Source organism: Delphinapterus leucas, chromosome 8 (genome assembly GCF_059928025.1).
Source record: "Delphinapterus leucas isolate spDelLeu-1000000601 "Yukka" chromosome 8, BTC_Dleu_Yukka2, whole genome shotgun sequence".
Lineage (NCBI taxonomy): Eukaryota > Metazoa > Chordata > Mammalia > Artiodactyla > Monodontidae > Delphinapterus > Delphinapterus leucas.
In genome coordinates, this window is record NC_143136.1 from 28,090,256 (window position 1) to 28,108,453 (window position 18,198).

At 37.0% G+C, this 18,198-nt stretch overlaps 1 protein-coding gene across 1 annotated transcript in view; it reads right to left on the reverse strand.

Moving 5' to 3' along the window:
- PTH2R (parathyroid hormone 2 receptor) overlaps window positions 1–18,198 on the reverse strand; it is a 103,879-nt gene that overhangs the window by 19,077 nt on the left and 66,604 nt on the right. Inside the window, exon 9 of the mRNA XM_022567555.3 lies at window positions 11,809–11,875. Coding sequence (XP_022423263.2) covers window positions 11,809–11,875 — 67 coding nt within the window. The remainder of the gene's footprint in view (window positions 1–11,808; window positions 11,876–18,198) is intronic.

The following is an 18,198-nucleotide window of genomic DNA, read 5'->3' on the forward strand; positions in this document are numbered from 1 at the left end:
CTGCCTTAAAAGATAGGTAAACAAAATACACACACACACACATATTGATACACGCAGTAACAGTTGAATGAATTTTCAAAAAATTATTATAAATAATTTAGGAAAGTATAGAATATAGGTTAACTAGAAACTAAGTTATTTACTACTTACTTACTATTCTAAGTGTTTTAGGTGAATTGACGCTTAGTCTTCACAGCAGCTCTATGAGATAGGCATATTGCCCCCATTATACAAATGAGGAATCTGAGTCACAGCTTACACAAATTATCCATGATCACACAGCCAGCAAGCGGCAGAGCCCTAATTAGTCCCATGCAGCCTGGATGCATAGCATGGACTCTTAACCACTGCACCAAACTGCCCATAAAATAGAGTTGAGTTAATAGCAGATTGAGATGGAGACAGAAATTTTTTAAAGAGCAGGATGGGTTAAGAAAAGATTGTAAAGAATCTAACTTATAACCCAGTTTTAAAGTCAGTATTAGAAACTTAAACATTAGGTCTAACAGAGTAGGAAAGTGGATTTAGCAATTTAGAAGACACTCGAAGAATCTTCCCAAATGAAGGGATTCCCAAATGAAGACTTCCCAAATGAAGGGATTCCCAAATGAAGACTTCTGTGATGAGGGATAGATGCTTACATGGAGAGCATGGAATTCAGAGTCATTATGAAGATTATTTCTCTTTCTGAAGGAAGTGATAAATAGAACAAATCAATGAAGACGTAAAAGAAAAAATCCTGCTCTAAAGAAAGATCCAAGTCTGCAGAAGGAAAAATGACTCTATATATGGGGAAATGGAATGAAAAAGAACAACACATTCTCGTGAGATTTTTAAAAAATTTTTAAATGAAATATCATTCAAAGAGAAAAAAAATCATTTAGAGAGTCCTTGCATATCTCAAGTAATCTTCTTGGAGGAAAAATTTTAAAGCTGTTAATAAGCCAGTAGCACATAGAATAAATTTTATGCAAGGGTGGTTTTAATAAGCCAGTAGCACATCGAATAAATTTTATGCAAGTGTGGTTTTAAGATAATGCAAATATAAACATTAGAGTCTCTGTCAATTAAATTTTTAAAGATTTATTCAAAGTGAACCACAGATGAGTTTCAAAGTCAAAATTTCAGCCATGAAACCTCTGGCTCCTCAGGCCATCTCAGAGACTGCTCCTAGAATCACCTTTGCCTGGATCATTCTCCCTACTCCCTCCACTCTCTCACCCTTACTAGGACAGCTCATTCTCAGGCTTTAAGCTGAATGCCACTTCTCAAAATCTATTCCCCACACCCCAGCCCCACCACAGCACTCGTCACATTTCAATGTCTGTCTCACCCACTATGCTTAAGTTTAAGGAGAAACTGATGCCTGTTCCCCCCATCTCATCCCCACTGCCTCACACAGCACCTGCCATGTTCTTGGTGTCTAATCAAGATTTGTTAAATGAGTGAATGAATAAATGAGTGAATGAAATGTGCACTCTCTAAACCCTACTTATATTGAGGTAAATCAGCATATCCCCCTTTAATGTAGAATTTTCACTTCTAGGTGTCTATCACAAAAGACATAAGTAGAGAAAGAAGTCAAAATTTATGTACAAGAAATTCCACTGTTATAAAATATATTTAAAACTATCTATTTACACTTAAAAATTTCATCAACGCCTTCAGATACACAATGGGGAAGATTTGCTATCTCCCCTTTCCTGATATTTCCTCCCAGGGAAGGTAGGTCAACTGATGTGCACTTCTGTTCTCCCTACTCCCTCTTACTGTCTCCAACCCTGGAGAAGATGGATTGAAGTATCTGATGAGTGAAAATGGGACAAATACTGAGTTTGCTTAACTCAGCCCATCCTTCTTTTCTTTGGGAGCTTGCAGTGAGCAGACTTTCTCTGCAGCATCTCCAGGCTTAGAAGCCTGCCCCTCAGCAATCTGTGCCTGGGTGGGCAGATCCTGCCTAATTATGGGGTTCTTCAACTGGCCCACTTGGCTAACAGACCAAAGATCACAACTTCCAACCCAGACTCTAACAGCTATAAGGGTTTTACTTTGTTTCTCTCTCTCCTCCTTTGTTTTATATCTCGACTTATTTAGAATCTGAGCAGCAAAGAGGGATGCTATGTATTAGCTGCCCTCAGAGATTCTCTAAATACATCACATCTCACCCCATATATTGGTTTCTTTTTCAATATCATGAACATGAGAAACATTTTTGCTTTGTTTATATGTGTATCAATTCTAAATGTTGAATATTTAAATGATAGATAATAAACTCCTTAATCTATATCAGCTACTATAATTTGATTATCTGTATAATAGATATGAAGACAAAATATGTAGTTCACTTCTTATCCGTTGGAATTCAATTTATAACTTAGGGGTAAATGCTAGAGCTTTAATTTCACTCAAGGTTCTATAGTTGACTGATTTAGAAGAGGAAATAGATTATGGAGCAGAGATTTTCCTCTGGGTAAAAAAAAAAAAAATTGTACTTGTAATTCCATCAAAGATCAGAGATTAAATTTTATCCATTTTACTTAAAACTTCTCCCTTACCAGTCATCCCTCTCATGCTCCCTTCTTGTGCTTCATGATCGAGCCTCCTTTAATAACAACTGGGCGGAAATGAATCACTGACTCAACAGCAGCTGAGAAGCTTATGTTCTGTTTGTCCCCTTCTTTTCATATTTTATAAAATGCACTGGATATGATTTTTTAAACATATCACTTTAGAATTCTTCTTAAAGGAATTTATTAGAAGTACCATCTTATTCCATCTGCCAGAATTCCCTGAGATATCCTTTGACAGGTACATGGAACAAAACATATATAAGAAAAAAAAAAAAATTGAAAGTCTGGAGCTCTCCATTTAATGCACTCTGAGTAGTATGCAGTCTCCTCAGGGGCCACTACTTAGTTAGTCATTCAAATTAGATCGTTATTCATAGAATGAGCAAGCCCATGACAAACACCACAAACTACTTGTTGACCACAGACATTAGTCCTTAGCTTGGGTACACAGTGGTGCTGTAAGCCATGGTAGACATCTAAAAACAAGCAAATATACCAATAACAAGGAAGGAAGGAAGGAAGGAAGAAAGAAAGGGAAGAAGGAAGGAAGGAAGGAAGGGAAAGAAAAAGGGAAGGGGGAGGGAGGAGGGAGAGGGAGGGAGGGAAGGAAGGAAAAGAAAGAGAAAGGTAGGAAGGAAGGGAGGGAGGAAAGGAGGGGAGGGGAGAGGGAAGGAGGGACGGACTATTGCCCTGTATTTTCCTAAAATCCATCAACATATATAAAGCAAACTATAAACTCTCACAGTTATCAGTTCTCTGTAGGGTTATTTAAAGCTCAAAAATCTCTGCAATAGTGTTGCCAGATTAACATCAGGCAAGAGCCCCCCACCAGAATGCTTCCCAACATGGACATTTTTTTATTCTATGGATTACTTTTGAGGAGTTACCAGAAAATGAACTACTGCTTATAGAAAAACAAGTACATAAATTCTAACGTCTCCGCGAGTGACTGGCCCTGATTTCCAATTTCAGTGTCTTTAATAAAAGCTTTGGGTTGGTTTAAGACTGAATCTTGGATTTTCTATTTTACCACTCCCACTGTATAAACATTGCTTAGATGTATGTACTATAAGAAAAGTAACTCTGGAAGAAATTTTGACCCTCCAAGTATAAAAGATATATTATTAAATAGTAATACATTAAAATTAGTAATTAAATTAGTAATACATTTACATTTTTATTGATGATATTTACCTTTTCTTGGCTCCTTTAAAAAAATAGTTCTTACTGCACATTTGCATTTTAGTTCAGCTAAGATGAAGCAACACATTGTATAGAGAAATATTTTGGGAGTTTGTGGTCTCTCCAAAGGAATGGATTTATATGAATTGAAGATATGGGCTTGACTCCTATCAAAAGAAGAAAAAAACATGGATTGCTGTCACCCTGCTCATGGTCACCAACTGCTGAAGCACTGATGTCCCTTTGTTGCTCACCTTAGTTTAACACTGTTTATGGTTGTTCCAATTTTAAATATTTATTTATTTGGCTGTGCTGGGTCTTAGTTGTGGCACGTGGGATCTTTGTTGTGGCGTGCGGGGTCTTTAGCTGCAGCATGCGGCATCTTTCAGTTGTGGCATACGGGATCTAGTGCCCTCATCAGGGATCGAACCTGGGCCCTCTGCACTGGGAGAGCAAAGTCTTAACCACTGGACCACAGGGAAGTCCTGGTTGTTCCAATTTTAATGCAACTCTTTAATTCCTGTATCTTTCTTTGGAAGCCTGCATCAAGAAAATGACCTCTCATATAGAAATCTGGGGACTTTTAAAATATCATAATTGATGTCAGAGTCAGTCAGGTAGAATTACGTACTTAAAAGTGAATAGCCAGGACTTCCCTGGTGGTGCAGTGGTTAAGAATCCGCCTGCCAATGCAGGGGACATGGGTTTGAGCCCTGGTCTGGGAAGATCCCACATGCCGTGGAGCAACTAAGCCCGTGCGCCACAACTACTGAACCTGCGCTCTACAGCCCGCGAGCCACAACTACTGAGCCCACGTGCCACAACTACTGAAGTCTGCGCGCTATAGCCTGTGCTCTGCAACGAGAAGCCACCGCAATGAGAAGCCTGCACACCGCAACAAAGAGCAGCCCCTGCTCACTGCAACTAGAGAAAGCCCATGTGCAGAAATGAAGACCCAATGCAGCCAAAAATAAATAAATAATTTTTTTAAAAAAAGTGAATAGCCAATAGCTCTCTTAGATAGATTGCCATACCTCCAGACTAGTTCATTTAATCCCCGTTCCTGATTTTTCCTTCCAGGGAAGGCAGCTCAACTGATGTGCATGTCTGTGCTCCTCAGTCCCCCATACTGTCTCCATCCCTGGAGAAGATGGGTTGAGGTATTTGATGAGTGAATGTGGGAAGAATACCGAGTTTGCTTGACTCAGCCTATCCTTCTTCATCTTGGGAGCTTGCGGTGAACAGATTTTCTCTGCAGCATCTCCAGGGTTAGGAGCATCTTGTGCCTGGGGCATCATCCCCATAAGGCCAAAACCCAAATCTAATCAGATCACTATCCTGCTTAAAATCTTTCAATGTCTTATAATTTTAAGGAAAATTCCAATGTCCTTATAGTACAGAATACGAGTCCAATCATGATTCAACCCCCATCCACTTCCAGTCTGATCTCTTGCATTTTCCACAGATGCACCCATCCTTCCAGCCACAGAAAACATGACCTGTCCATTTATACCCTTAACGTTCCTGAACACATGACACATATCTGACCTCCCACAACCATGTGGACACTCACTGGTTACACTGGTCAGGCCTTTTTCAGTAACTCCAAATTTCATTGTCAAAGGAACTGATCTAGTTCAGCGTTTTCCAAGTGGCTTAGGGTGTCACCACCATGATTTTGGCCACATCAATATTATTCATCTACTATTATTTACTTAATACCCTTCTTCAAGCAATCCACTTTTATTAAATTATTAAAATTTAAATTTCATATCATTACCATCAGTGGAAAACCAACAGAAGCTGCTACAAGCAAGAGGCAACTGTAAAAATACAATGGAAACAAGTCATATGAAATTTTACCTAGACTGGGTTGCCTGTCCCCCACCTCCATCCCCCAAAGGAAGACACCACACACATTAGAAAAGTGTTAAAGACCAGTATCAAAATGAGACCTCCAAGATGTGTTCAGAAGGGTTGGAGAGGGACCAATATTCTCAATGTTAATTGATTTTACTTAATAACCTTGCACGTATGCACCAGGGTGTGTGCTCTCACCCTGGCAAACACTGGCAGAACTTAAGTTCAATTACCACAAACAGGGATAACTGTGGGCTCTGGAACTACGCTGCCTGAACCTGACTCCGACTACAGCACTTTCTAAATGTATATACCTAAGCTAGTTGCATAACTGCTCTTGGACTCAAACTAAGAATAATGAAAATACCAATCTCAAAGTTGTTTGAGGGTTAATGAAGAAAACGTTTTGAGATAAAACATGAAGCAAAAAATGCACTCCAAAATATTTATTCATCAAATGATAAATAGAAAGAGATTTAACTCTGTCAAGGGACAAAAGAAAAGACATTTTGGTAAAAATCAAATTGAGCAGGGACTAGAAAGACCATTTGATCACACATCAGAGGATGATGAATGAAAGGATGGAGGGATGAAGCCGACTAATACAGGATGAAGGAAACAAGTAAAGACAAATACCACAGAGTTCTGTTTTTCTTTTCCCTAACCTGTAAATCCAAGATCTCAGATTTCTACTAAGACCAAAGCTCTCTCCACCCCATATTACTGGCCTCTTCAAAGACCATCTTGTAAATGCTCATGAGCAAATCTGCTCAATTTTACAATCTGTATTTTTATGTCTGTGGTTTTATTTCTCTTCAGCTATTATAGTCTCTTCTGATTGACACCAGTGAAAACGTAGGTTCTCGGGTGTCGGGGGCAGTGTCCCGCTTGGTCGGGATTTATCACCTCTGCCAACTTCACCTTCACCACTTCTAATCCATTCTGCCCTGCCTGTGGCTTCTCCTGCTCTGTGGGCCAAGCACACTGTTCCTCTTAATGCTGCTCTGGGAGGCCCAGGACCAAAACAATGCTTCATGTCCCGTTGTCAATTAGGAAATATTCCTTTCATATTTTTTTAATAAATTTATTTTTGGATGCGTTGGGTCTTCATTGCTGCCACAGGCTTTCTCTAGTTGCGGTGAGCAGGGGCTACTCTTCCGTTGCGGTGTGCAGGCTTCTCATTGTGGTGGCTTCTCTTGTTGCAGAGCACAGGCTCTAGGCATGCGGGCTTCAGTAGTTGTGGCACGCGGGCTCAGTAGTTGTGGTGCACGGGCTTAGTTGCTCCACGGCATCTGTGATCTTCACGGACCAGGGATCGAACCCATGTCCCCTAGGCAGGCAGATTCTTAACCGCTGCACCACGAGGGAAGCCCATTCCTTTCATATTTTAATGCTATATAGAACTTAAAATCATCTTCAAATCAACAGCAAGCTGTTGAGGGTGAATAATTAATTATATTTAGAGACATTTATTTTCAGAACAAAAATTAATGTTTCAAATGACCCTAATTCTCTTAAACATAATTTTACCACATATGAACAAAACACAGAAAACCATCGTGCTACAATTTTAGATTCTATGATTCCAAAATCAAGTTGTTCCTTCCAAATTTGTACTAAAGTCTGTCATTATCTCTGAAATTCAATTCTCTTGATATGACTTCTTCAAGTTAGAACCTATGAACACTCATCCATACTACGAAATGCAAGACTAAAAAACAAACTTTTTTTCTAAAGTTAACATATAAAAAATTATAAATGTAGCCATAAAATTGAAAAGATTATTTTCCCATAACTTCAAGAAAAAATTCTGACATGCTTTGGAATGTAAGTGAAAAGAACATGGTCCAAAAAGGCAGGTTATAGTCTTTGTTTTGTTACACTGGCTGTGTGACCTTTATCTGTGTGGGCTTTAGTTTCCTTCTCTAGAAAATAAAAAGGTTGCATAAAATGGACTCAAAAGTTCTGTAATTATACTGGCTTTCTGCTCTTATTTCACTTCTTCCCTCTTACCGTGTCCCAGAATATTTACTTTGTATGCATGTTTTATTTTTTCAGCAAGTGTTTATTGAGAGTCCACTCTGTGCCAGGAAAATTACAAGGCATTAGAATATAGAAGTTGAGAAAAATATGGTTCTTGTTCACAAAAGCCTTTCAGTTTAGTGGGCAAGATGGACATTCAACAAACCATCAGAAGCATTATACTTGATGATGATCTTGAGAAATAAAAACCTCACCGTGCTCTGCGGATTACGATAGGTGACCTAATTTTGATTGGGGGCAACAAGGAAGCCACAATGAAGAAGTGACATTTAAAGGGAGGAGTAGAAGGAAGCATATCCCAGCCTTCCGGGGGTACAGGGCAAAATGAAGAATAGTCTTGAGAGGGGCAGCCATGGAGAAGTTCAAGGAACCGAAAGGGAAACAACGAGGCTAAGGCAGAGAGCATAAAGGGGTGCAGGCATGAGTGACAGGGTCTCCTCTGGACTATCAGGGATGTTGGCTTTTACTATAAGTGTGGGATGTAAGCTTTTTATTATAAGAGCTCACATTATTTACTGTGAGCTCACTAGGTAGGGACATTGACCCTGAAATTAGAATCTGAGCTCCACCACTTACTAGCTGAGTGACCTTGGGCAGTTTCCTCATTTAGAGTTATTGGGAGGATTAGATCAATCAATGTAAATGAAGTGTTTAAAACAGTGCCCAATGGTGGTAAGCGCTTTGCTGTGTATGTTGTTATTATTAGCATCATTCTTCCTGGCTTCAGGACACAGAAGAGCTCAGAGGAAGGAGTACTACACTCCAGGTGCTGAGACCAGGGCTCCAGGTGCACCACTTCCCATATAGGCTGTTTCCACAGTAAAGTGAGGAAACCTTAAAAGGAATTGAGATAACCCTGAATTGTAATAAAGAAACAAAAATGTAACTTTAAGTGAACAGAAAGGTGCTCTTGAATCTCTTCTCTGATTTTTGAGATTAAATGGATGTTGTAATATTGGAAAAATATTTAAGAATTCTTGCTTTGCATTGCTCATAATATTAGTTCTAGAAGACGAAAATGGCATCCCACCTAAGTTTCCTTCAAAATTTATTGAGTATACCATCATTTCTGGTTCTCTTTCATCAATGGTGAATCTTTCAGAACCTCTATAATCACCTAACTGTACTGTTTCACATTGCAATTTAGAAACCTCAGCAAATAAACTTCTCATCCACACTGCTGATGTGAGTAACTAAGATCTGTAAATAAACAACAAAGCTTTGGATAAAAATCAACTATTTCAGTGAAAAAGGTCCTATGATTTACTTTTTTCTCCACTGTTCTTTGCCTCAATTCCTAGTAATTTTACAAAGATCCCTTGGATTTTAATAAGCCCTTCCTTTTCATCAAACGAAAACACAAACTTAATGTTCTTAAATTTGCCTCATTTTTATAATATTTAATTACCTCTTATTTATCAATTCAAGTACAAGGCACTGAAGACACAAAAAGTATTAAGACATGGGTCATCCCTTTAAAAAGATGGTAGTAAGAGATGGAGGAGCAAACATAATAAAGGAGGAAGAGAGAGAAAGGAAAGTTAAAGGCCTGGAAATGCAGACAAGTTAGCATATCAGTGCATAAAAGGGAAATCAGAGTAGTAAACCCCAGTTAATTTATAAAGTTAATTATCTTCTTTAAGTTTATTGATAATCTCTCAGGGATATAGTTTATCACTAGGTTTGATGGGATGGTTTATCACTACATTAATACAGCAGCACTTCATTAAAATTAATATGAGTTTCTAAACTGAAGTCATTCATTCATTTATCCACAACCCATTTTTAAAAATTTTATTGAAGTATAGTTGATTTACAACGTTGTGTTAATTTCTGCTGTATAGCAAAGTGACTCAGTTATACATATATCTTCTTTTTCATATTCTTATCCATTATGGTTTATCATAAGATGTTGAATATAGTTCCCTGGGCTATACAGTAGGCACCTTGTTGTTTATCCATCCTATATACAATAGTTTGCATCAGTTAATCCCAAACTCCCAATCCTTCCCTCCCCCACCCCCTCCCCCTTGGCAACCACAAGTCTGTTCTGTATATTTGTGAGTCTGTTTTTGTTTTGTAGATATGTTCATTTCCACAATCCATTTTTGAGCTTCCCCTAAGACTTAGAATCGGGTCTAATTTGATAACAGGCTGCTGTAGCAAGGGTACAAACTGGCTTCTCTAAAACTTCGGTACTTTATTTTCCCCTCTAAATATTTACAGCAATGAGCTTCTGAAGTGAAGATTCCTCTTCAATCCCTTCTACCTTGCTATCTGCATTTTTCCTATGAGATAAATAAGCTTTTACCTGACTATCTGGATAGATCTTACAAAACCTCAACCACATTAATGGCTGTCCTTCTGGATCCATCATGCCAACATGCTGACACACCTTGTCCAAAAGAAAACAAAATGAGAAAAGTAAGAAACTGGAGAACAAAGAAAGACTGAAAAAATTGGTTAAAAATCAGGCTGCTACTATTTACAACAGCCAAGACATGGAAGCAACCTAAATGTCCATCAATAGATGAATGGATAAAGAAGATGTGTTGTGTGTGTATACATATATATATATATATTAAATGTGTGTGTGTATACATATATATATGTATACACACACACAATGGAATACTATTCAGCCATATAAAAGAATGAAATAATGCCATTTGCAGCAACATGGATGGAATACTATTCAGCCATATAAAAGAATGAAATAATGCCATTTGCAGCAACACGGATGGACCTAGAGATTGTCATACTAAGTGAAGTAAGTCAGACAGAGAAAGACAAGTATCATAGGATATCACTTATACGTGGAATCTAAAAAAAATGATACAAATGAAAATATTTACAAAACTGAAATAGACTCACAGGCATAGAAACAAACTTATGGTTACCAAAAGGGAAAGGTTGGGGGGGCATAAATTAGGAGTTTGGGATTAACATATACACACTACTATATATATAATGGATAAACAACAAGGACCTACTGTATAGCACAGGGAACTATATTCAATATCTTGTAATAAACGATAATGGAAAAGAATCTGAAAAAGGATAGATAGCTAGATAGACAGATAGATATAGATAGATATGTATTACTGAATCACTTTGCTGTACACCTGAAACTAACACAACATTGTAAATCAACTATACTTGAATAAAAAAATAGACAGAAAAAAATCAGGTTGCTATATTACTTTCAAATTATTTAACATTTAATATTGGGACATCAGTCCTTTTTTAAAGATGTATATAATCTTGGGTTAATACATGAAAACCAGGAAAACACAAGGTGGTATAATTTCTTCATCAAACCACAGAGAAGCTAATACCATAAACTCTTCAGGGAAGGTCAAGAGTAAACATTTCTTTTTTAATTTTTATTTTATATTGGAGCATAGTTGATTAACAATGTTGTTAGTTTCAGGTGCAGAGCAAAGTGATTCAGTTATATATATACATGTATCTATTCTTTTTCAAATTCTTTTCCCATTTAGGTTATTACAGAATATTGAGCATTTTGGTGAGTTTTGTTAGACACAAAGTGTGTGATTTTGTTTTCTTTTGTAACACAGACATAATATACAGGCAGATAAGTCCTATGCAATATGACTGCCAACTCTAGTCTTTTTTGGACTAGACAGTCCAAAAGAGTATGGAATCCTCTTAACTCCTTGGGGAAAGTATGTGAAATAAAAGCTTTAGGCAATGTTTTATAATAAATCACACTATCATTTTTCTCTCTCGATAATTCCTCTGTTCTCTTGCTATTACATCTTTGCCCTCTCCTCCTACCTATTACCAGGTGATCAGGTGGTCAGAACTTTATAAAATAATGGCTGAAAAGGGGGAAGAGTTTAAGGACCGCCCCAACTGCTTGAACCTATAAATGTTCATAGATATTTTGAAGTCCCGGAATTTTCCCTACATGTTGGCAGATTAAAGGGAAGGTATGCACTTTCTTCATGGATCGCAGTGTCAGCCATGAATAAGGGTCTGATCCCCAATCCAGACTTTCCCAACAGCTATTGCTGTAATGTGAGGTTTAGGAAACAAAGTGACAGACAAGCTTTCTCTGGGTTTTAGCAGTAGTTTAATTATGCATCTTTTTCTTCTTTATTTAAACTATACAGGTTTTTAAACTTACCCCGATAGCTGCTAAGATTGGGGCTTGATAAATCCACTTGATGTCTCCAGCACTAAGTTCCCAGCATCTGAGACATGAAAAAGAACTCCCATTAAAGAATCAGCAAAGCAAATAAGCAGTGAGAGGTAACATTTTGTTTTACCAAAAATTCCAGACCCAGGTTTTTGATTAAGAAACAAGTAGACAGGGAAAAAAAATCTCCTAAAACACCCAAAACAGTAAAAAAAAAAAAAAAAAAAAGTGTAACAGTCCTGGTTTCCATACTAGTAGCTACTCCTTGGGGATAAGTAAAGTATTATAAATAGTGGTTTATTATTTTTATGAAAGAATCAAAACTATGTTTCTAGAGCCACAAAAAAATTAGTCTTCTAAATGTGGTACCAATGATTCTTTATTTTTGTTATCACTGGAAAGATCCATAACAATTAAACCTTGTTGATAGAGAAAGTCCTCTCACTTTCAGAATTTATTCCATTGGTTGTAGAACATTGACATTAGTACATTCTTATCCACAGAAATGCAACAGAAAACTGACAATCATGCAAATGATTCTTGTTGATAGGAATGTAGAAGAAAACTGAATGCAAATGATTTTTGTCCATAGAAAGGAAAATTAGCTGTGTTTGGTGGAATGTAATTGCTCAGTGATCTGTGAATATTGACCAGTTTTTACATTTGTAAAATTATTTCAGTGTACCTATTACTAGATATAAACATGTGATTCTTTTATTTCTCCTTTGAACAAGTTACAACATCTTACTGGTTTCCTCATTAATTAATGAGTTAAAAAATCTTGATAGGTGCTCATTTTATATTTGCATTAGATCATGATTTTATCTTCTATTTTAAAAAGTTAGTTTTCAACAGTACTTAATAAAAACACTATTTGATTTACTTATTTGTTATATTTATTTTCTGCTTCCTGCTCACTCCAACTAGAATTTAAGTTTACATAGGCAGGGATTATTGTTGTTTTTGTTTTCTGTTACAAGTGCCTAGAACAGTACATAGCATGTAGGAGGTCAATAAACACTTGTTGAATTGAATTGAGTTCAAAGTAAGTTAGACCCATCCTCACCCAATCTGGTTTGTGGTAAAGGTCTTACACTAGAATAAATGGAACAGAGTTGAGAAAAACTAGTTCCACTTGAAACTTTAATGTAGCATTTTAAATGGTTTTTTTTAAATTAAAGATACATAAATAAAAGCCTTCAGTTTCTTTCTCCTTAGACAAAACCTAGCATTGATTGTGGTAACAGTAAATGAAATTTTATAAAGAAATTTTAATGATATAATGATAATTTTTAAATTCTGGATAATAAACTTATTAAGAAAGTTACTTTTAAATTAATGAACAAATTATGGATAATAAAAAGCTATTTCAACTATTCCTTGGAGGTAAAACATTTTCAGTACACATGTAATAACAACATACTTTTTAAATATAATTTTGTATATAGGCAATACATTCTCATTTCAAAAAACAAACTATATAAAAAGATAGACATTGAGACATCTCAGTCCTCCCCATGTTCCTGTATACCTCTGACCTTGCCTTTCTCCTTACAGGTAACATCTTTTATTACTTTATGGTATATGCTTTCAGTATTTCTTTTTGCATATACAAACACATACAAATATTATAATCTTATTTTCCCCATCTTACAAAAATGCAATGTACACTCTGTTCTGTAACTTGCCCTTTCCTTTTAATAGTATACTTTTGATTTCTTTCCATATCAGTACCAAGAGAGCTTAGTAGCTCGGCATTCCATTGGAAGGAGGTACCACAGTTAAATCAAACAGACCCCTAGACCAAAGTGTAATTCTGGTCCAGCCACACTGAAATCTGCAAAGTCAATGGGCTTGAAGACTGAATAAGAATGGAAATCAAACACAGGGACATTTTATACTTGCATACACCTTACTTGTTTACACATTATTGAACATTGCCCATATTATTTGTATGCATCTATTTTCCACATTGTTCAGCCAGACAAGAAAGATAAAAGTGTTAGAGTCATGCAAAACATCTATCACACTATGCTAAAAAGGCTTCCCACTGTAAGGAAAGTGGCACATATTGTGAGAATATAAATTGAACTTTGATTCACTAAATTTTGGATTTCATAAATTTTCTTTTCAGCTTTGACATCTGGTAATATCTTCATAATCTTCCCTCTTTGCTTCAATGACATTTCATCGTGGTGTCTCCTAACACACCAGAATTCAATTACACAATTTCAGCTCTACAAAATACTTTCATCTGGAAGTAGGTCAAACCAGCTACTTCTAAAAACAGGAAAAACCTGACTTTGATCATTTTCAATGTCAAAGTTTCAAATTTGCCCTTTGATAAGAGGCAACTGAGGTTTCAGATATTTTAAAGAAAATGCTATTAATCCTTATTTTTCATTAATTCTTCAATGTCCCAGCTCACACCATGTTTGTTAATATGGCTGAGAAACTACCCTCTGTCCAGATTTTTTAAAATAAATTTTAACACTCTAGGAAATGCAGGACTAAATGTCGGTAAAAACGTAGTTCTGAATGGTAGAGCATGAAACACAGTAGTCTGTATGCTGAATGGTAAAGCAGACAGATTAGAAAGTATGATTTCCTGCAGCCAGGACTGGAAACAGGAAATGCATTGTTCCACCAGAGGGATCCAGGGAATTATATTCATTGAATACTGTATTGTCTCCACAACTCATACTCTGATAAGAGTAGAGGAAGTGAAGTTCCCTGAGAGCCATGCAGATTTCCTAGGAATGATGGAGTGTACCTTTTCTTGGTCCTTTCAATTGCAAGCCCTAAGGTTCCTGCTGGCATCTCTTATCTCCTTTGAATGAGCAGGGAGAAGGTAATAAGGTATCTTGTAAGGTGTTTTTGCTTTTGTAAGTAAAAAGAAAAACAAAATTATTCACTTTTTAAGTCATTTGTCCCATCTAAACTACCCAATTATCTTACCCTACCTTAGTCAAATAACACTTTGATAGAATTTTAGAACTGGAAGAGACTTCTTTTGTATATTCTATAGAGTTTAGAGTACCTTCTAAAACTGGGTCTTATCTGCTTATCTCTAAATGTCTAAGATACAGAGAAAGTCAGAGTTCTAGCTTTGAAAGGCCAGATTAGAAAACTATAAATCGCAACTATAAGAGACATGAGCAGGGGCCCCATCTGTCCTTTGGAGATGCTCCAAGTCTGCTCTCTCCACTTGAACTTTGTGACATGGCACTATACATAGGTCAGATGACGACACTCAAGAAAACCCACAAAAACTTTTTAACTTAGACAAGCTGAATTTCATGAGAAATCAAATCTGGCAACTATAAAATCATGCCATGAATGTGGTAATACAGTTTTATTTTCTATGCAAAATAAATATAAAATGACCCCTTAACCCAATTATCACACTCGGATCAGGGCACTATAGAATTCAAGATTTTATTCTAAGTAAGGTAGGAATAAATATTTTATGCAGAAGAGTCACATGATCTAACTTATATTTAATATTTTTACATTAATACATCTGGTTTAGAGCAATATTTAGTATCAGTTGTATTTTTCAAAGTATTACATACCTAATGGATTTTTTCTCAAAAATGATAAACATATATTTATTTTTTCAGCAAAAAGACTTATGATTATTAATGATTTAATATCTAGTTTATGATTTTTTTAAAAATGCAAGATAACTAAGAAAACTAATTAATTCAATATAAAATGTACTATGAATATATTTGCTTTCTTTCCTTGCTCAAGGCCTGGAATAGCTGTTGAATGGATGAATGAGTCAAAATTGCTCCAGGCTAGCTGTAGGCTTTGGAGATGTAACCTGATATCTCTGGGTCTCATTCTATTCATCTCTCAAATGTGGGGATTGGACCAAACAATGCCTTCCGTTCTACCTTCTCTAAAATTCCAAACCTAAGTGATTTGGTTACACATCTCAGGGTAAAATTATTTAGCATTATTTAGTACCTCTTTACTGACTCAACCTCCCTCCCTCCTCTAAGAAATCAAACAGCAATGCTGCAAGTTTTCTTTGAGATTTCTAATATCACTGGGTAAATGTAACAATAATGATAACAATGTAGATAACATTAACCCCCAATTGTCAACAAATCCAAATGGCATAAAGAGATAAAGTAAGTAAAAATGAAACCCTGCGGGACCCTACTGGGTACAAGCCCCTCTGTGTCCCCACTTCCTGTTTGTAGAAAAAAGCTTTAGTCTCCAAGGGTTTCCCCAAGTTCCAAAGAGCAGACTCAAACAGTTACTAATTAGTGAAGTGAGAAAATGCAGAAACAAAGGAAAAGCAGTCAAGCAAGAAAAGTAGTAATAGCTTGAAGAGCAGAGTCACAGGACTCCTAGTTCCTCCTGAAGGGATACAGGTAACAATCTGATGCATATCTTGCGCTGTTCTGCAGAAACTAAGACCCCTACCCTGTGGAGGATGTTGACTACATGCTGACCACAAGCATGTAGACCCTGGACTGGTTGGAACCAGAAAACTGATGATTAAGATTCCTAAAACATCACCTTGTTACCTCACCACCAACCAGTCAGAAGAATGTCCCTGAGCTAACCATGCACCTGTGACCCTCATCCTAATGTTGCCTTAAAAACCCTTGCTCCAAAGCAACAGGGAGTTCAGGTCTTTTGAGCATTAGTTGCCCATTCTCCTTGCTTTGCATCCTGCAAATAAAAGCTGTACTTTTCCTCACTACAATCCAGTGTCAGTAGATTCGCTTTGCTGCTCATCGGGTGAGTGAACCCAAAGTTCAGCTCAGTAACAATAATGCAAAGCCACAACCTAAGTGTCCATCGACAGATGAATGGATAAAGGAGATGTGGCACATATATACAATGGAATATTACTCAGCCATAAAAAGAAACGAAATTGAGTCATTTGTAGTGAGGTGGATGGACCTAGAGACTATCATAGAGAGTGAAGTAAGTCAGAAAGAGAAAAACAAATACCATATGCTAACACATATATATGGAATCTTAAAAAAAAAATGGTTATGAAGAACCTAGGGGCAGGACAGGAATAAAGATGCAGATGTAGTGAATGGACTTGAGGACACAGGGAGGGGGAAGGGTAAGCTGGGACGAAGTGAGAGAGTGGCATGGACTTATATATACTATCAAATGTAAAATAGCTAGCTAGTGGGAAGCAGCCGCATAGCACAGGGAGATCAGCTTGGTGCTTTGTGACCACCTAGAGGGGTGGGATAGGGAGGGTGGGAGGGAGACGCAAGAGGAAGGAGATATGGGGATATATGTAGATGTACAGCTGATTCACTTTGTTATAAAGCAGAAACTAACACACCATTGTAAAGCAATTATACTCCAATAAAGATGTTTTTAAAAAAAAGCAAAGCCAGTTAAGTTATAGAACTGAGGGAAAGCTGATGAATGGGGAGTTCTGGAGCAAGGCTGCACCTAAAGATAATGATCTGTAGACTTCAGATTTGGGGGAACAGTGGTACGTTCTTTGTAGAATTCAGGTGCTCACATGATGTGGCATTTTTTTCACTGCACAAGTGACAAAATGATTCTGAAGGAAATACTCAATGACTCAAAACAAAGGTACGGGCTCAAAGAAAGAAAGAAGCAAACAAAAAGGAGTTGCTGTCAGGAGATGTACACGATCTGTGGATATTAAACTGTATTCTGTTAACAGGGAAGAATGCTCAGCATTACTACATCTATAAGTTAAAACTGTCTCTCTTTAAATTGCCTTTTCATGTATCATAAGTGTATTAGTCTGCTCGAGCTGCCATAACAATATAGTATAGACTGAGGGCTTAAACAGCAGACATTTATTTTCTCACAGTTGGAGGCTAAAGTCTGAGATCAAAATGCAAGGCACTGTCATCTTGCTGTGTACTCATAAAACCTTTACTTCATGTTCATACACAGAGAGAAGGAGCTCCCTTGCGTCTCTTCTCATGAAGACACTAATCCTATCATATCAGGGCCATACCCTTAGGATTTCATTTAACCTTAATTACCTCCTTAAGGGCCGTATCTCCAAATACAGTCACACTGGGAATTAGGGCTTCCCACATATGAATTTTGGGGAGACACAATTCATTCCAACCAATAAGTTTGACCATGAAAGCAAAGAGCAGGCACTGAATGTTTCTCCATGTTCTCCTTTTCTTTCTTTGACTCACCATTACTAAAAACAGAAATAATATGAAAAAATGAATGTTTCAGTCTCCATTCATCATGTAGCACCCAAAGAGAAACAGACAACTGGGGGGCTAGTGATTCCCTAGGATGGATTCCACTTCTAATGTGCATTTGTTTTATCATTTAAGAACATTTAATTACACTATAGAAGACAAGAGAACAAACGGGGTGGATTAAACC